This window comes from Chrysochloris asiatica, unplaced genomic scaffold, assembly GCF_000296735.1.
Source record: "Chrysochloris asiatica unplaced genomic scaffold, ChrAsi1.0 scaffold00079, whole genome shotgun sequence".
In the NCBI taxonomy this organism is placed as follows: Eukaryota; Metazoa; Chordata; class Mammalia; order Afrosoricida; family Chrysochloridae; genus Chrysochloris; species Chrysochloris asiatica.
In genome coordinates, this window is record NW_006408597.1 from 2311499 (window position 1) to 2331588 (window position 20090).

Consider the following 20090-nt stretch of genomic DNA (forward strand, 5'->3'; position numbering starts at 1 on the left):
TGGAGGATAAGAATTGGACTGCTAACCGCAAGGTTGGCGGTTCAAACCCACCAGCCTTGGAACTCCTATACAGGGTCGCATTGATTCGGAACGACCTAATGACATTTGACTGTCTGTCAAATAATGCACCAGGGGCAGCCATGTTAGCCGGGACCTTTAAGAGCGGGAGGCCATGGGTGTGCACTTAAGCTGATTGTGGGGGTGCTCAGCTGGACAGCATTGGGCATTAAGTCCCTCACTGCCAACACAAGAAAATGTGAGTTCACACTCCTCTTCTGGGTTTGAATACCAGCTCAGTCAGAAACTCAGAGAATCTTCCTTGGAAAATTGCCCAAGAAATCAGAGTCTGGGTGGGAGAATCCAGGGGACTGAGTTACTTGATTCTTATTAATGTGAAAAGAGGACATCCTTTCCAGCTTCCGCCATCACCACCGCCTGTGACGCAAGATTAAAATCAAGGAGGGAAGGAATGGAAGTTTCTAGCATTAAAGAGACTTTAGACAGCGATGAAGGCCACTTTGGAGTTCAGAGCTTTCAGCCACACACTATCCAGGCGCCTAGCGGCGGCACGTTTCTCATTTCTCAAATTGCATAATGGCCAAGGAAGAGGCTAACTCCACTAGAGGGCGCGCGCCCCCAGGCGACCTTCCAGAGCGAGGCAAGCTCCCTGGCGGTGCCCAGCGCCGGCTCACACTCCGGGAGGGCGCCCCCAGCGGCTGGGGCAGGAAGCGTAAGGGCCTGAAGTCCATCCCTAGCCCCCTGCCTCTGCCACAAAAGTTTCAGTACCTCGCCAAGTCTCCAAGAGACCTTCAAGGCTACTGCCTTGGTCATCCAGCCGGGAATGTTTCGGTGGTCAGAGCTGCAGTTAAACTCGGGACAGGTCGAAAGTTGCCCAGGTCTGGGAAAGGTAGCACAGGTGTTGTCTGGCAGCGCCATCTCCCCTACCAGCCCTCGGGTTAGTCCTGCGCCATCCAAGCTCCTCAGGGGTTAATCGCCCTCGCCGCCTGCTCGCTTCCCGGTGCCAAAGTGGGTGTTGCTGGAATTCCTCTCTCCCTCTCCCGTAATGAGGGGGCTGAGCTGTCCCTCCGAGGAGGGGGCATGGTGTGGATAAAAGGCCAAAAAGCAGGGGGAGGTTTCCAAAAATAAAACCCTCCGGTTTCCTCCAGAAGTCTTCAGTAAGAGGCGAGGAGGCGCGAAGGTGCAGCGGCGGTGCGCGCAGGGCTGGAGACCTAGAGTGGACGTCAGGCGCACGTCGCGAAGACCCCAGCTGCACTCGCTGCCCGGCCCACGCTCCCGGGACAGTCCGCCTCAGTCGGCTGATTCAACGGCCTTCTAGACCAGGAGAAAACGAGCCGCCTGGCAGAATCTGGAGCGTAGACGGCGGGCAGTTCGGGCGCGCCAACCCCAAGTTCCCAAGCGCACGGCTTCACCGCCGCCCCCCGCGTCATGAGGCCATCGCCGGCCACCCGTTGCTCCGGATTTGTCCTGCGGAACCCCTGGAGGGACTTCTTGCCGCTCCTCCTGGTTCTCTTCGCGGGCATGGGTCAAGCCCAGAGGGACCCCATGGGGAGATACGAGACAGCTGGCAGAAACGCGAATCGGCTGAGGCGCCCTGGGGGCAGGCACCCCACGGCATCCGCAGCAAAAGTGTACAGTCTGTTCCGAGAGCAAGACGCGTCCGACCTGAGATTGACTGCCGCTGAGAGGGCGCAGCCGGGCTGGGGGAGCCCCAGAAGTCTCGCGGAGGCTGAGGCCAGGATGCCGCCCCGCGCGCTGCAGCCGCGCCGTGTCCAGCCACCTGCGCAGCCGCGGAGAAGCAGTCCCCTGCGCCAGCAGCAGTCCGCAGCCCAGTCCCCGGCTGCCTGGGCTCGATCTCGCCCCCGGACCTCGCAGCGGCCCGGGACTGCGCCCCCAACTCCAACGCGAGGGCGGCTCACGGGGTGAGCACGGGAGAGGTGGCTGGGAGGAGCGAGGACTGTGGCTAGCGTGCGCGCGCTCATGTGGAGGAGTGTGTAGCGGAGAGTAGAGGGAGCCCTGCGTCCCCTGGCCTCGGTGCTGCGGGGATATAGCACCGAGTCTGAGGTGCTTTCGAGGAGTTTAGAGAAAGAGTATTCCCACTTCTCCGCCATTCCCACTTCTTTGCACTAGCTGGTGCAGATCCCCGACGTGAAATCCTTCTTTAAGGGACCTCTGCGTGGCCCGAGTGCTCAGCGCGGCCGGGATTCGAGAGGAAGCGCTCGGATTCAGGGTTGAAAGGAGTCGGAAAGCTGAAGCGTCTGGGGAAGGAGGCTGGCAGCAGCGCAGACGCATAGACAAGAGTGTGGGCTGGGGCGCAGGTCGGCCTGGGCAGGACATGGAGGTGGGGGCGGGGGTAGGCGCAGGCTCAAAGGGCCCTTTGGGCAGGAAGCCTGCCCCTGATGTGGCTGCGGCACGGTGAATAGGTCGAGAATTGGGTTTTTGTATGCGCTGGTGTGGCACTGTAGGATCAGAAGTCGACTGCGAACTCAGAGGACGCCAGTTCAAACCCACCAGCTGCTCCTCGGAAACCCTACACAGGGTCGCTGTGAGTCTGAATCGACTTGACAGCACTTAACAAAATGCGCCTGTGTATCTCGGGGTCGGGACCACCTTTCAGGGCGACACTTCCCTAGCTCTTCACCCTGGACTACTCAGTGCCGGCAGGGAGACTCCCCGGCACCTCCTCCCCCAATCGGGGCTCATCATGAGTGCTAGGCATTCAGCTTAGTTTGGGCATGACATGTGTCTTCAGAGCGGAGGGCACAGGCTGGGTAGAGATGCCATCGGTCTTGGCCTGTCCCCTATCTACCATTTGGGTTTAGTGTAATCCGATTCTACTCCGAGGTTTCTGCCTCATGCTCTCTGCACTTGGCCGGAACAATTTCCCCATAATTTCAGTCCTTCTTACTCCCTCTGTTCATTCTGATCCAAGAGGCCTTCTCTGAACACCCTGCTCCATCACTCTCTCCCTTCATCCTGATTTATGCTTATCAATCTGACATATTACACATGGGAGGGCCCACTTAATGTAAGTTGCATGAAAACAGGAAACAGGAACTTTGTTCCTTGTTGTGTCCCCAGTGCCTGCAGAGAGCTGGTAGTTCATTAAGCATCTGTTGAATGAGTGAATGAACTCCCTCCCTTCTGCTCATGGAAGGCCCAGAAAAGCTGAGTCTTTTCCTTATTGTATCACTCAACAAGTATTTCTGAAGCTTCTGCCACGTTTCCATTTTTTAATTTTATTTTCCTAACCTGTGCACATGAATATTTGCTTTGTATCAGCATGTATGTGGAGCATGGCTTAAAGGGCAGGACCCCAGAGACAAGGCATTATTCTTGGAGAATAGATGACATGAAATTGAGTTGGAGAAATGAACAGATGTGTACTGGTGAATGTGATTTCTGGTGCTGGAAGCTTCACTCAGAAGTCGTCGAGGAGCTCAGAGGAGAGGAAAGCTGTGTGAGCAGAGAGCCCCTGGGACTCAAACAACAGCATGTGGGGAAGCAGGAGGGAAAGGGAGTGGGCTCCAGAGGTGAGGTTGCATGAAGGTGCAGCATTGCCCAAGGACAAGATGTGTCACTGATGGCACGTCCAGGGTCGGGACTGCAACCCTGGTGTAGAGGAGCTGTGAGTGCTGAGGCTGGATCATAGAAGACCTTATTTGAGGGGTCTTCAAAAAGTTCATGGACCCATCGAATGAAATGAGAGTGGAGTTTTCCCATGAACTTTTTGAAGTCCCTGGGTCGTGTCGACATGTAGGCAGGAATGATGTAAGGGGTGGGTGCAGGTGGAGGAGTGAAGGGTGAGTGTTGGGAGGTGGGCTGTTTAGAAGTCAGGAAATGAAGTGGTGATGAGCCAAGCAGATCATCACCAGAATAAGACTGATGGATATGCACAGGTGTGTGAGGGAGGACATGGGCTGGGAGCACCTACAGGCACCTGCTGTATGCAGGTGCACACATCACATGTTCAATCCTTGGCTCCTTCCCCAGATTATCTTCTGCAGCTTTGATAAAGGGTTGGTTCCTCTGGCACTCCAGCTTGTCAGCTGGCACGAGGCCAAGTGACAATCTTATCCATTGGCTTTCTCTACCCAGTCCTTTCCTAGCCAATGGCTACCAGCCAGATTGATTGCTCTAGCAGATGCCTTGTGGTCAGTCAGTTCAGGGCCAAGGACAAAGTGCCACCTGGTGGTAAAGTTTGGGATTGCCTCATTACTACTGGGGATCCTTTCATGTATTCATTCAACAAATATATGTGGAAGGCTTCCTACATGCCAGGCACAGTGCTGGACGCTGGGGATTCAGCAGTGGCTAAAAGTGACAGCCCTTGTGCTCATGGATGAAACTTACGCTCTGCAGGGGACTCATTAAGTCAGTGTGTCACCAGCCTCAGTGATGCTTGAACCAACCTCACATCATATGCTGTCTTCACAATTTCTTTTTCCTCTTCTTTCTCTCTCTCATTTTGTTATGAAGATTTTTCTTTAAATTTAAAAACTTTTAAAAGGACAGGATTTTGTGTTCTTTCTATTTTAAAAAATATTAGGATATTTTACAAGCATAGAAAATGCTGTTGGGGAAGTTTCCTCTATAAATTTGCCATCCTTTCCCCCCAGAGTTATCCATTGTGCTGAGTTTACTTACCATCCCCATGTATGTTTTCATACGACTTCGACAGATACGTATACACGTAAAAGTACATGATACTGGTTTTACATATTTTATTTTAAACTTATATAAGTGGTACTATATGATATGACTTTCCTTTTACAAGTTTCTCTGCTCCCCCCATAAGACTTTTGAGCTTGACCCATATTACTATAATTGTTGTTGTTGTTAGCTGCCATCAAATTGGTACCAACTCATAGTGACCTTATACACAACAGAACGAAATACTGCCTGGTCCTGGGCCAACCTCACGATTGTTGCTACGTTTGAGCCCATCGATGCTGCCACTTGGCCAATCCATCTTGTTGGGGGTCTTCCTCTTTTTCTCTGACCCTCCACCTTACCAAACATGATATCCTTCTCCAGCGACTGTTCCCTCCTGACAACATGTCCAAAGTATGAGAGACAAAGTTTGGCCTTCCAGGCTTCCAAGGAGCACTCTAGCTGTGCTTCTTCCAACACAGATCTGTTGGTTCTTTGGGCAGCCCATTGCACTTTCAATATTCTCCTTCAACACCATAACTCAAAGCATCAATTCTTCTCCGGTCTTCCTTATTCACTGTCCAGCTTTCACATGCATATGAGGTTATTGAAAATACCATGGCTTGGGTCAGGCACACCTTAGTCCTCAAGTTGACATCTTTGCTCTTCAACACTTTAAAAAGTCTTGTGAAGCAGATTTGCCTAATGCAATACGTCGTTTGATTTCTTGACTGCTGCTTCGGTGAGTGTTGATGGTTGTTACTCTAATTAGCCTCAGTTTATTCATTTTAACTGTTGTATATTACTTCATTGGAGTCTAGTTTTCGATCCTCCTGGTTTGGGATGTTTAGATGAGTTACATTCTTTGATGTTACAAACAGTGGTTGACTCACTGGTCTATATAAACAAATCCATTTTAAAAGGAAACTCAAGATCATAAGGTCACAAGTTGTCATAAAGAGAAGGTAACTGAAGGAAAAAATGACGAGAACAAAGTGTTTTTAAAATTCTAACCTGACCCATTGTTTTTGAAAGCTCAACCTTGTGGGTTGTACTCCTTGTTTAAAAGGGAGACTGACATATACTGGGAGAGGCTCAGATGGAGACTTGAAGATCACAGTTCTCACCATGTGACTCAGTTTTGTTGAGTACTGTGTAAACCCCAGGTCATCTTGCTCACCTTCACTGCAGCTCCTCCCATTTTGGGAGAAACACTGTACTCAGTGAAGCACAGAAGTACTAAAATTGCATCATGTGCCAGGCACTGTGTTAGACCGAGAGACACAAAAAGGAGGAAGAAAGAGATCCAGGGAGAAGGAGTCATATAGAGCCAACAAGTTGAGACAATCAGTGTTAAATGATCATGGGGAAGTTTGGGTAAATCAGACTTTTGATTGGGAAGTCTTGGGGTATACAAAGGACTTCAGTTGGCTAGGAGGAGAGAGAAAGAAGGCATTCTAGCTGAAAAAGCAACTTAAGTGAAGGCTTCCAAGTGTCAACATATGTGATGCAACTGAGCAAAGACAGTTTGTCTCCCTGAAGGTTGTGGATGGTCGTGGAGATGGGGGAAGGGGGCTGGTGGGAGAAGCTAGACTGCACAGGTGGGTGGGGACAGTGGCGACTTCTGGGAGGTTTTCAACAAAGGACCAGCATCGTCAGATTTATCGCAGGTGGAATAAATCTGTTCGCCGTCTCAAAGACTGGGTAGTGACGCTGGGTCTTCAGCTCCCGTTAGCTGAGCAGTGGCATGTGGAAGATGGGGTCTAGACAATCTCTGAGTGGTACCTTCCAGCGGACCAGAGCCACTGAATCTCTTGTCCCAGCTGCTACTGCTTGTTGGCTCTAACTCATGGCGACTGTTGTGCAGTAGTACCAAGCGTTTGCCCAGTCTGCACCAGCTTCGTGATTCTTGGTAACTTTGAGTCCATTGTTACTGCCGTGCACCCCAAGCAGTCAGTTCATTTGTGCCCTCCAGTTAGCAGAGCCCAGAGTGGGCTGAATGGTCGTCTCTCAGCTTGTCCCTTGGTCTGGAAGAGTCCCTCAGAGATCTGCACTGGGGACCGGAGTCTGTCTTCAGTGTCAGCCTCAGCCTGACAGTCTTTCATTCTGGCTTTGTGAAGGCAGGGTCCCACTGTGGGCAGGCAGGGCAGGCCCTGCTGCTGTCCTCTCACAGTCCGCTGACAAGCTATCTATTCTGAAGGTATCTGGGGTGCCAGCTGGCTCTGGGGCTGGGCTCCACGCCTGGTCTGTCAGGCCTTTGGGTCATTGCTGTCTGGGTTCCCATAGGCCCTCATTCTTAGGCAATTCCTAGGGCATGCAGCCTATTTTCTCTCACAGACCTCCTAGCTCCTAAGAGATCTTGTCACTACCATAGGGGCAGTGGCTTGCAAGTGGGTGGACAATTTCCCCCTTCCACCCGAGCACTCACTCAGAATCACTGGGTATGGGCACCAGCCTCTACCCTGAACTTGGTGACTTGGACCCTGATAGAGAGGAGGCCTTCACAGCTCTGGGAAGCTGCCAGGTGGTGGTCCAGAGAGGTTTCCAGATGGCCGGGGCGGCACAGCTCTGGTTAGGGGCACATTCTGGGAGCTCTCTGGGAGGCAGCTCCCCACAACTTTGGGCCAAAAGGCCAGGCATGGGCCTCAGCTTTTGCAAGCAGCAGGAATTTATTTTGAATTCTTTGTCAGGCTCCAAAAACCACACAAGCTTTGGGGTCCACTCAAATGTCAAACAAACTCCTAAGCGGGACCAGATGCTTACCATGCTGGCCGAAACGTTCCCAGGAATGACCACCCTGCTCTGTCCTTCACCCAAACGCTTGGGCCCCCACACCTCTGCATCCCCACACCCACGTCAGTTGCAGTGGTGCTTGGTGGACAATTTCTGATGGCAATGATAGGTCCATGCAGCCCGCGCCATATCTCCAGAAGTCTTCTCTAGGGAAGTCACCTGGCCTAGGTGTTCGGGTCTTTGGATGAAGAGTCAGGACCAGATGGACACTGCTGATGGTTCAAGGTTCCCTGAGAGGCCTGTTGGCATTGACTGGCCCTGGGTGCCTCACCAGACAGCAGAACAAACACTGAAGGCAAAGTGTGGGCAAGCTGGGTGAGTGGTGACCCAGCTGTTACTCCAGGGTGCCCTCAGTACCAGTGCCAAGAACTGCTGGGAGAGGAACATAAGCCTTCTCAAAGCCTCCCCAAATAAGAGACAGCTTAACCCAAGTTCCCAGCCTCTTCTTCTCACCATCTTGGCCCTGCAAAAAAAGCCCATTGGCTCTCAAGTTGATTCTGACTCATAGCAACAATATGTAGGGTTTCCAAGTCTGTAAATCTTTCTGGGAGAAGACAGCCTCATCTTTCTCCTGTGGAACGGCTGATGGGTTTGAACCACTGACCTTCCACTCCAACACCTAACCCACTGAGCCCCCCTGCCCCCCACATGACCCTCTTCTGGAGCCTTGTTCTTCAGTTCACCTTCCAGCGCTCCGCTCTCCAACTTCCTTACTGGCACCGCCTCCTCATGGACACATCTGAATGCTCCTAAGACCGTTTTGGAGCTCTGGTAGCTTAGTGGTTACGAATCTGGCTGCTAATGTCATGGTCAACAGTGCAAAACTACCAGTGGTTCTGTGAGAGAAAGATGAGGCTTTCTGCTTTGGTGACAATTTACAGCCTCAGAAACCCTATGCAGGGTCGCGATGAGTCAGACCAACTCCACGGCATATAACCACCACCACCAAGACTGTTTTGAGTCCCTGCATGCTACAAATGGTTAATACACTCAGCTCCTAACTGAAGGGTTCGAGGTTCAAGTCTATCCAGAGGCACCGTGAAAGAAAGGTCTGGTGATCGAATTCTGGAAAATGAGCCATTATGAGCCCTGTGGAATGCAGTTCTACTCTGACACACATGGGACTCAAGAGTGTCTGGTTAAGACTGTTGGATTATGTCTTCCAGCCTCTCTTGGATGATCAGCATTTGCAGAGTGAGGACCATGTATTTAGTTTTTGGTGAGAGACAATATAGAATGGGAGCATGGCTAAGGGCAAGGCCAGCCCAGCCTTGAACTGAGCTCTGCCACTTTCCGGTGGTGTACCATTGGCACGTTGCTTTTTAAATTGTCTTCACGGTCACTGTCATTATTGCCACAGTTGAGTGTCTTCCTCCAAGCAAGCGCTTTACAATCCTATCTCATATAATCATTTTAACAATCCAATTAGGCAGGTGTGTTCTTTCTATTGTACAGATGATGAGGATGAGGTAGAGAGGTTACTTTACTTTCTCAATAGCACACACAGGATGGCAGAGCCTGGATTAATCTTAGATTTGCCTGATCCCAAAACACCTACCTCAGGGCCCTACTGCCTCCGCCCTTTCCAGCCTACATATCCAGGGTGGGATTCTCGGAAGGGCTCTGTGAATGGTCCCTGCTCTGATCATCCTCATGCTCACCCAGTTCTGGTGACCCCACAGGAGGAACGTCTGCGGGGGACAGTGCTGCCCAGGGTGGACGACATCGAATAGTACCAACCACTGTATCAAACGTGAGTGCCTCCTCTCCTATCCACCCGTCCCTTTTTATATGGGAGGTGACCAGGCTGGGAGACTCCAGAACCTGGACTAGAACCATCTTCCCCAATTATCTCCTGAGACACAGCCCGAAAAAATGTTGGAGATTCAAGTCCAACTAGAAACACCTCGGAAGAAAGTCCTGGCAATCTACGTCCCCTAAAATCAGCCATTGAAAATCCTATGGAATGCAGTTCTACTGTGAAAGACATGAGTCAGAATAGACTCTGTGATGACAACTGATTCCAGGATCCCTCTTACTCACTACATTCTGCTGCCAGGTATCTTATCTGACCTGATCTTTCTGCACTCACATCCTGCATCTGTGAACATGCTTCAACTACTATTGTAAAGCACCACCCAACTGCTACTGTGCCATTATACTTCTGTAACTTTTACTGCTAGGATACTAGTCCTAGGCTTCAACTCTAATGATACTGTTACTACTAGCTAACAGCTGAATGTTTACTATGTGCCCAACATAGCTAGACGATCTTAGTTTGCTGTTGTTTGTTGTTGAAACGGTTCCAACTCATAGCAACCCTGTATAGGGTTTCTGAGGAGCAACTGATGGCTGAGCTGCCGACCTTGCAGCTAGCAGTCCAGTGCTTTGTTGTTGTTGTTAAGTGCTGTTGCATGGGTTCTGACCCATAGAAATCCTATATAGGGTTTCCTAGGAGCAGCTGGTGAGCTTGAGCTGCTGATCTTGTGGTTCAACCAGACTTTGCTCAGCCCCTCAATAATTCTGTGGAGTAGATACCTGTGAAAGTTGGAACCTGTGGAAGGTAGAAACCTGTCAGAGAATGAGAAGCCAAATATTTTCCACTAATTGAGGGGGATCGAAAAGTGGTTAAAGGGTAGGGCTACCCCCTGTAAAAGACAGCTTGTGAGACTGCAAAAGCAAGGCAGCCCCCTGGAGTTCCAGCTCCCACACTTCACTGTGATTAGTTGGCATCACAGGTTGGTAAGTGGACACCTGGTCAAGGACCCACGTCTGTATGTGCTGGACCTGGGATTGTACCCAAGCAGTTTGAGGCTAGGGCGTTCTGGAGCTTGGAATTCCCACAGGGTTTGAGGGAGATCCTTGGATCTTTGTCCTCTGCATACAGCTTGCTCTCTTGGTCTCAATGGCAGCTCCAGAAGGCTCCGGCCAATGGTCCCTCTTGGAGCTGACACTGACAAAGCCTCAGCCCTGCCAGGACCTCTTCCTGCCTCTAGGACAAACACGTAGAATCTTTCCAGTGTGAGGTCCAGGCGCATGATAAGATCCATGGTGTTCTGTGCATTGATTGGATGCCTCCCGCGACGGAGATGAGATGGGGATGCGCTCATTTCTTCAGGGAGGGAAGGAGGCACAGGGTCACCCCCTGGCCCAGCCCATGTCCTTATCTGAAGATATATCTCAAGCAGAGTCTTATGTCTCCACCTCCAGATAAAGAAACTAGAACTCCCAAACCCAAACCGAACAACAAAGCAGATGTTCTGTTTGAAAACCTATTCCTTTTCAAGGCAACTCTGCGGCAGCTAGGGGCAGAACTGAGGAAGGGAAACGTGCTTCTCATTGTAAATATGGAGAAAGAGAGCCTTAGAGAGGTGATGACTTGCCCAAGGCCATGTAGCCCATTAGAGGAGGGTCCAGAACTCAGAATCAGCTCTGAGGGATCCCCAGGGCAGAGACACCAGGGTGTGGGTGGCTAGGTGGTTTCATACGAAGCAGATTCTCTAGGGATGACACCCAGCCACTGATATTTTTAAAAGCACCCTGGATGATTTTAGCCTCTATGCAGCGTTTGGGGTTGATCATAGGAAGATGGCCTTGGATCTTACATGCTGGAGATCTCATTAAAGTGCAGATTTGGATTTAGCAGATCTGGGGTGGGGCTGGAGATGCTGTGTTTCTAACAAGCTCCCATGGGATGCTGATACTGGATACCCATGGACCACACTTTGAGTAGCAGGGCCTTAGGGGACTCTGGAGGTCCTGGGGGTAGGCAGGGAGGAGGGTCTGTACGTTCTAGCTACTTTAGCCTCTACTAAGGAGTTCTGGTAGCGTAGTGGTTACGAATCGGGCTGCCAATCTCAGGGCCAGCAGTTCAAAACTACCAGCTGTTCTGTGGGAGAAAGATAAGGTTTTCTGCTCCCGTAAAGATTTATAGCCTATAGCCTCGGAAACCCTGCAGGGTCACTATGAGTCTGAACTGACTCCGTGGCACATAACTACCAACCAGGGCACAGCTGGAGTCCTGGTGTGGCGCTGTGGGTTAATGCGCCAGACTGCAAAGTTGTTTGAACTGAAAGGTTGGTGATTCAAGCTCACCAGCTGCTCCTCGGGAACCCTATACAGGGTTGCTATGGGTCAGAATCGACTCGACGGCACTTCACAACAACAACAAAGGGCACAGTTGGCTGGTGGCGAGTGTTGCTGAGCCATCTGGAACCGGATGGCTTCAGAGGGGGTGGGCTTCTCCCTAGCTTCTAGGGGATTCTGGGCCTGGGCCTCCTTCTGGCCCTTCAGCTCTTGGGGGTTCTCAGTTTCCTAAGTTGCTTGTGATTTTCCAGCAAGATGGAGTTTCCACACTGGAGACTCAGGGTTGGTGAGTCTGCAGATTGTCACACAGTACCAGTGCATGTGTACACGCACACTCCTGCCCAGCGGGGGCTGCTCCAGGATGCCCCCTCCACCCTGCGGCTCCTCACCCCCTGACCTCTCACCCCACACGGGCTGGAGGCTCTCCTGGTGCAAACTACCAGTGGGTGCAGACCTTTCTCACTTGAGGTCTGTTCCCTGGGAAGGTCTTTGTGCTAATTAGCAGATCGCTTTTGCTGCTTGCCTGTTGTTATTTTGCTGCTAATGAGCCTAATGAGAACCACGTGGGCGGTGGGGTGTTGGCCCTAGATGTCTGGGTTCAGGCTTTGTGGAGAGCTCTGAGGAACGTGGGCCTCTTGGCACCCCTGCTTTCCTAGCGGCTTTGCATCGCCCTCTCCCCTCTCCACAGCTGCCCTCCTGGCTGGAGCGGACACTGCCAACGCCAGGGAATGCTTATGGCTCTGTCTTAGCAGTTGCACACATGTGGGTGCCTCCCTGGGCTGACGGGAGGGGATGTGACATTTCCCCCTCCTCCTAGAGCCAAGAAGGAAGTCTAGTTCCAGAGTTTCCCGGAGACTCATCCTGTCCCCTGGTGGCTCCCAGATACCTGTGAGCCTGCACAAGCCAGTGAGGAGAGAGGTGGCCTCTGCTCAGCCAGCCACGCTGGTTCTCCCTCACCTCTTCTCACCTAATCCACCCGTCCAGTCCCCTTCTCTCCTTCCCCCTGCCTGGCCTTCCTCCATCCCTCCTCAGTCTCCAGACTCATGCCCATTGCTGGCCAGCTCCTCCCTCCACCTTGGCGGGGTCTCCTCCCATTGTCTCCTCCTCCAGTCTTGGTATCTGCCTTTCCCTCTGTGACTTTGCCAGCTCTCCCATGCGATTTATGTGTTTATGTATTTGCAGAAGCAGCTGACTTGGGGCCTGCGGGGGGTGGAGGGGGGGCATTGCTCAGCTGAGGGGAAGGACAGTAGGGTGTGGGGTGACAGGGTATTGTTTATAGTTGCTGCTTTTGGAAGACTGTCGTGTCTTCCCAGACTGGCTCACTCCCATAGCCACCCCTTCACACACACACACACACACACACACACACACACACACACACATACACACACACACACACAGTGGCTTTGGGGGCTTCTGCAGGCTAACATCCGGGAAGGAGAGCTAGAGAATTCTTGGGATTCTCATTTATTTCTGCCTTAGTGTTTAAGGACTGGGACTACTCTGGGGAGGGACAAGTTGTCCTCACCACGATTGAAAAGGGGACTAGATGGATTATGTCCCCTACCTCAGGAAGCAGCAAGATTCAAGGTTCAGAGCTGTGCTTTTGGGTCCTGGTGACAGGTCCAAGGAGCTGTGGACTTGAATACCAGCTCTGTGTCTGTGAGCAAGTGATTGCCCCTCTCCTAGCCACAGAACCTCATTCATAAAATGGGTATAATAATCTAGAGAGCGTTGTTTTGAGGATTCATAATAATATCCCTTCATAGCTCTTACTGTACATCAGGTACTATCCTAATAATTTATATTATTCAGTTTTAATCCTCATAACAACCCTATGAGCTAGACTTGACTTTATTTCCAATTACAAAGGAGGTTAACTATTTGTCTAAGGTCAAACCCACTGTGTTTTCAGTGGCTGATTGGTGGCAGTAGATCACCAGGCCTTTCTTCCTAGTCTGTCTGAGTCTGCAAGCTGTGCTGAAACCTGCTTGGTATCCTAGCAACATGCAAGCTTTCACTAACAGACAGATGGTGGATGTGTGTGAGGTACATTGGCCAGGCATTGGTCCAAGTTCTCCTGCAGGGAAAGCGAGGATGTGCTGAGTAATACAGGGCCCATCCCAGGACTGTCCTGAGGGGTCCTCTTCTGTGGCCTCAGGTTCCTTCAGCCCTTCCAGACACATCCTTCCAGTGTTCAGAGGATCCTGGAGATGGAAATGGAATTGCTTCTCCCTTCTTGACCCAGGGCTACTATGTGTGCATGGTGGGCATAGAACCTCCTTAATCAACATTCCTTCTGGTCTACATCCTACAAGGACCCTAAACCTCGTAATCTGACCTCCTCCTTAACTTCCCTGAGGGAGTTTATCTGACCCCATACATTCTGCAGTGATCCTGTCCCGAAGGGAAAGACTATGGCTTTGGAACTAGACACCCTGAGTTCTAATCCTTGCTCCATCACTCACTAGTACAGAGATGGCAGGAAAATTGCTTGACGTTTCTAAGCTTCAGTTTCCTCATATGTCAAATGGGGATGAGAACAGGGGTTTTCAAAAAGTTTGTGGGAAAATTCCATTATCTTTTGATTCCATTTTCCATGAGCTTTTGAAGCCCCCTCATAGTATATTGTTGTTAAGTGCCATCGAGTCGGTTCTGACTCATAGTGACCCTGAAAAGAGTTTCCGAGGAGCAGCTGGTGAGTTTGAATGCCAACCTTAAGGTTTGGTCAAGTGCTTTATCTACAGCACCACACCACGATGCCTCATAGTCCGTTAGTAGTTATAATACATGGTGAAACAGTCAGTGCAGATTCAAGTGCTTTATCTACAGCACCACACCACGATGCCTCATAGTCCGTTAGTAGTTATAATACATGGTGAAACAGTCAGTGCAGATTCAAGTGCTTTAATTAACACTAAGAAAGGGCCAGGGGATGGGGTGGGATTTTCAAGTTTAGTCTTCACTGATTGGTTAGAAGCTGCCAAGAGCCAGAGACCTGTGCCTCTGGGTAGTTCATTTCTAAATGAACTATCCTATGACACTTAAAGGATCCCTGGTGGTTCAGTAGTTAAATGCTTGCCTGCTAACCGAAAAGTAAGTGATTTGAGCCCATCAGCTGCTCTGCAGGAGAAAGATGAGCCAGTCTGCTTCCGTGAATGAGAAAGATGAGCCAGTCTATTTCCGTGAAAATAAGTAAATACTCATTTACTTATTTTGTTGTTAGGGGCAATCACTTGCTCAAAGACATAGAGCTGATATTCATTTACTTATTTTATTGTTAGGGGCAATCACTTGCTCAAAGACATAGAGCTGATATTCATTTACTTATTTTGTTGTTAGGGGCCAACTCATAGTGACCCTGTACACAACAGAATGAAACAGTGCCCGGTCCTGGGCCAACCTCACAATATTTACAGCCTTGGAAATCCTGTGGGGTATTTCTACTTTGTCCTGTAGACTCACTATGAGTCACAATAGACTCAGTAGCAACGGATTTACTGCTTTATGGGACTCTGGTTGTCAGTTGTCAGGGAATGAGGAAGAGGGAGGTGGGAGGTGGCTAGCAGGAAAAGTTAGTTATAAGATCTTTGTGGATCCAACTAATATAAGCTATGTGGTACCAGCAAGAGACCCTGTTCATCACCGCCCCCCCCCCCCCATGCCCTCCCATGTGGTGGCACCTTAGATTTTCCTGGTGAACAGGTGTGTGTTCTCCTGAGGCTCTTTAGATGTCTTTACCTAAGAGCATCCTGAAGTGAGATACTAGATCCTGATCACACCAGTGGTTTGGTTTACACCAGCACACCTAGTACTCTGTACATACTTATGTGTCCTCTGTGTGTACTTGGCACATGCTTATTAAAGGACTGAGTGAGTGGGTGATTGTGTGGATGGCTTGACTCCCCACTCTTCTGGGTCTCCAGATGTTTCTTGGCGTCCTTTATTTTCCCTGGACTTTTCCTAGATCCTCCAAATCCCCCTTCCTAAAGAGAGGACCAATGGGAGTCAAGCCAAGCATTAATGACCATCATTTAGTGACCAAAGGTTGGCGGTTCAAATCCACCCAGGGATTCCTCAGAAGAAAGCCCTGGGGATCTACTTCTGAAACAAAACAAAACAAAAACAACCTCTGAAAACCCTCTGGAGCCCAGTTCTACTCTGACACACACGGGTCACCATGAGTTGGAATTGATTTGAAAGCAACTGTTTTTGTTTTTGTTTTTAAATTGAGTATCAGTAGGCACAGTGCCAGACAATTAGCATGCAATAATAATTATGATGACCGGGCTTCCTCAATGCCATGGCCTCTACTAAATCTCCCTGTGACCTTTTGAGGTAGGCATCGTGCATTCTCTGCCCTGGTTCCCTCCTGTGTCCCTGGCTGTGACTTGTCCTCTATCCAACAACAAAATGTTGGATTTCCAGGACTCAGCCCTGGGTCCTCTCCTTTTCTTACTCGCAGCACCAGCTTGGGAGTGATCTCATGCATTCCCATGGATGTAAACATCGTCTCTGTGCCGATGACGCCCAGATTTATATATATCTCCAGCCAGACCTCTCCTCCAGCCTCCAGACTCACGCGTCCCATTGCCTCCTCCACATCTGCACTGATACCTCCCAGACCTTCCAATCCCAACTTGCCCAAAACAAGACTTGTGATTTCCTTCCCTCTAACCCACTAGTGGCTCTTGGAAACCCTACATAGGGTCGCTCTGAGTCGGCACTAAGTTGATGGCACTCAACAACAGTAACAAGCCAACTCCCCCACCCAGCTCTTACTCATCTTATTAAACGGTATCACTATCTACCAGATACCAGAGCTCTTCCTGGGACACCTGCCTTTCACTGCTGATTTTACTTCCGGAATCTCTGTGAACCTGTTTCTCAATGCTCCCCCTGCTACCTCTTTAAGTCTGGAACACCTTCTTGGCTCTGTACAGGCTACTGACCATGCTCCCTGTTGTCATCTTGCTTTCTGGATCTTTCTCTGTAAATTAGCTCATAAGACAGCTCTCTGTTTACTTCTCTTTATCTCCTTATGTGGCTGGCTCCTGGTCATCTTTCCAGTGTCGGTTTCAAGCCCCTTCCCTTTGAGGGCTGCCCCCATCAGCCTTATTATCCAAGGCCTCAGTCTGGATTGTTGCCTCCATAATCGTAGTCCAATTTCTGTTGTCTTATTAATTTGTTCATTTACTTATTTTGTGGCTGTCTCTCACCCTAAATCGAAAGCTTTGTGAAGAAAAGGACAGTTTGTTTACCATACTAAAACAACACAAAAGCCCAAAAACCGAACTTTTGAGTTATTCCGACTCATGGTGCCCTTATGTTTTTGGGTTTTTTTCCCCCTTTCTTTCACATAAACTGGTCATTTATTTGTATTATCACTGCTTTGTGTAACCGGTTTCTGGTAAATAAGCTCAGTTGCATGGGGGTTCACACACATCTTATTTCTTCCACTTGTTCTTGTCGGAGTCCCACTTGGCAGAGAACCCCTGGATCGGGCTGACCTTCATGTCCAGCATCCTCTTGGTCTGCTTGGCCACCCAATCCTCCTTGAAGGTGTGTGGGAAGGGGCCGTACACATAGTACCTCTTCCAGATCAGGACGAGTGCCGGGAAGCCGATGATGAGCAGGGCAGACCCCACAATTGTCTTCCACTCGTTGATGCTTCTATTCATTTCTGCAAAGCTCTCATTGAACTTAATGTGGTACAATTCTATTTTCTCATCGATGGAAAGGGTGCTCCAGACAGCCTTCACCTTCTCCTTCAAGGCCGCCTGCTGGGGCAGAAAGGGTCTTGACGTGGGCCACATCAGGCAAAGGGTCGTCCCGCCGGTCGACATAGACTGGGAGAGAGTAGTCTTCCGACTTCACGACACTTCTGTTTGCTTGCACACACGCGGAGGTGGAAATGGCTTGCTTGCGGATGAGTCTCAACACCCTGGTAGACAACATTCTGCTGCCCCAGTCCAGCCGCTATCCCGTTGTGACTGCCCTCTGCACGCCGGTGTTCGCCGCCCTTATGTCTTACAGAGGGGAACTGCTCCATGCATTTTCTTGGCCACCAGGACTTTCTTCCATGATACTGCTAGTTGGGTTTGAACTGCCAACCTTTAGGTTAGTAGATGAGTACACGCAGGGACTTTTTACCATCCTAGTGTGGCTCTGTAGGATAAGCACTCCACTGACAGGTCGTTTTGAACCACGAAGTTGGCGATTCAAACTTACCAGTCGCTCCTCAGAAACCCTATACAGAGTTACTATGAGTTGGAAGCTACTCAACAGCACTTAATAGCAACAGGCTGTTAGAAACTTTGAATGTATGACCGTTTTCTAGATAAGGTCTCGAAAGCTCAAAGTGATTAAGATCACAGGGTAAGCACTCAATGCAAGGCCACACTCTTCTCCAGCCTGCCCCCAGCCTTGACTGAGTTGTAAGTGGGACTGAGTGCGCCTTCCCTTGCTACCCTCCTGGGTTCTGGACATGGAGCTGGTGTTGCTGCAGGAGAGAGAGATTGGATAGTTCCATGTCTTCCATGGAGCTGCTCCCCTGGAAAGGGCTGTCCCAGAAAGGCCCTCAGGGCTGTGAGGATGGACCTTCGGCTCTAATGCTTCCAGGCAGGTGCTGGAGACAAACCTAAGTCTTCTTCATGTCTTCTGGAGCTGGTACGAATTGGGGCTGCTCTCTGCCCCAACTCCTGGCCCCCAACTGGCCCAATGTTGCAGCATTTGTTAATGCAATTAGCAGGACTGTCCATGCCAAGGGACTGGGGGCCAAGGTCTGACTCACACCTCCCCTTCCTCCCCTCCGGCCGCCAAACAGTAGAGGCCCACTCAGCCTGCCAGACAGTGTCTGCAGAAAGTGTGCAAGAGGCCAAGAACGGCATCTTTCTCTCATTAGAGACTTTTATGTGAACACAATTGCTATTTTGGAGCTGGGCACTTGGCCGGGGCCCTGAGCTAGAGTGCTGTTTCCAGCCGGCCCAATCTGTGGCCCAAACAGCTGTGGTGGGAGCTGGACGGGTCCTAGAGGATCTGACTTCCCCACAGCCTGCAGTCTCAGAACCTGAAGTTGAGGTCTGTGGGACAAAGACCCTGGGAAGAACTTGGATGTGGAAAGGATGAGTCCCAGGGTGGATTCTGAGGAGGATCTCCAACATCAGGGTCAAGGCTGTGGAGAAACAGCTGTCAAAGATGGATCCTTCTCCTCTCCAGCAGTGAGTGAATTCCAGGACAAACGGAGACCCTCAAGTAGAAGTCTAAGGTGGAGTGCCAGAAAAGGGCTGTGGTAAATATTGTGAGTGGGTAGGATGGGCTCACCAGCAAAGGCCTCTGGGTGAGGAAGGGGCAAGGGCCCACCCTGAGGGAGGAGTCACGTAGGTCAGTGGATAGGTTCTCAGTGTTCCACTTACACATATTTTAGGAAAGATGGTGGTATAATTGGGGGGCAGTTGAGCTTCAGGTGTGGGACCCAAGTCTGATCTGGAGTTGAGGCTTATCTCCCAGATAAGAGGGTGTGGCCCTGGAAGCCTCGGAGGAGGGGAGAGGCTGAAGCAGCTCACGCTGAAGGCAGTGCCTCATGTAATGGGTCATATATGGAGGGAGAAAGTGTGCTGGGACCCAGGTGAGGGGGCCAGTGGCCAATGCCCAGTCTGGGGTGGGAAGGGACAGTGTGAAGACTGGCTGTAACTCCTGCCCCTGAACCACACTCTCCCCAGTTGTCCATTTCTCTAACGGGCCTTTCCCTGGGAAACGTGTCAAGGCTGAGAAGTTTGGATGCCGACTCGCCTCTGCTGCTGGGGGCAGGTGTGTTTTGACAGCTCTGCAACATTCTCCAGCAGAGGTTTCTGGGATGGCGGGAAAGTTCTGTATCTGTGCGCTCCCATATGATAGTCAGGTGCAGCTACTAAACACTTGAACTGTGGCTAGTGTGACTCAGGAAGTGACTTTTTAATAATCAATTTATGTTTAAATGCCCACATTTAAGCTTCAATTTCTTAAATTGAAGTCCCGTGGCTGTTGTATTGGACTGTGCAGCTTTCAGAGTACGAAGTGTTTCCACATCCATGATCGGTTGACTCAGTGGCTCTCAGAGACAGGCTTTATCAGCCCCATTTGATGGAGGAGTCAACAGAGGCAGGGGAAGTCATCTCAATGAGACATATCCAAGGCCACGCAGCTGAGAAGTGAGTGAGCTGGGGTGAAACAAAATTCTTCTTACCTCCCATTCCCATCTCCAGAAATGGGAGCTGTTTCCAGAATCTCTCCAAGTCTGCCCATTCCTGGTTTGGGCTCCTCCCAAAGGTAGGGCTTTTGTGTGGAAAATCAGAGCAAACTTCAGATGTTTGGAGCACAGTAAAGGTACACTGAATGTTTTAAAATTGGGAAAGGTGTGCGACAGGGTTGTGTTCTTTCACCATACTTGTTCAATATGTATGCTGGGCAAATAATACGAAAAGCTGGGTTCTATGAAGGAAAACGTGGCGTCAGGATTGGAGGAAGACTTATTAACAACCTGAGATATGCAGATGATACAA

General features: G+C 50.4%; 1 protein-coding gene and 1 pseudogene across 1 annotated transcript in view; one reads left to right on the forward strand and one right to left on the reverse strand.

Annotated features, from left to right (window-relative positions):
- Positions 1 to 1098: 1098 nt before the first annotated feature.
- Positions 1099 to 20090, forward strand: part of LTBP2 (latent transforming growth factor beta binding protein 2) — a 157682-nt gene continuing 138690 nt past the window's right edge. The window contains 5 exon segments of the mRNA XM_006865607.1: positions 1099 to 1112; positions 1114 to 1198; positions 1337 to 1387; positions 1390 to 1940; positions 9147 to 9217. Of these exon segments, the coding sequence (XP_006865669.1) occupies positions 1099 to 1112; positions 1114 to 1198; positions 1337 to 1387; positions 1390 to 1940; positions 9147 to 9217 (772 nt within the window).
- On the reverse strand, positions 16998 to 17508 carry LOC102830099 (annotated as a pseudogene).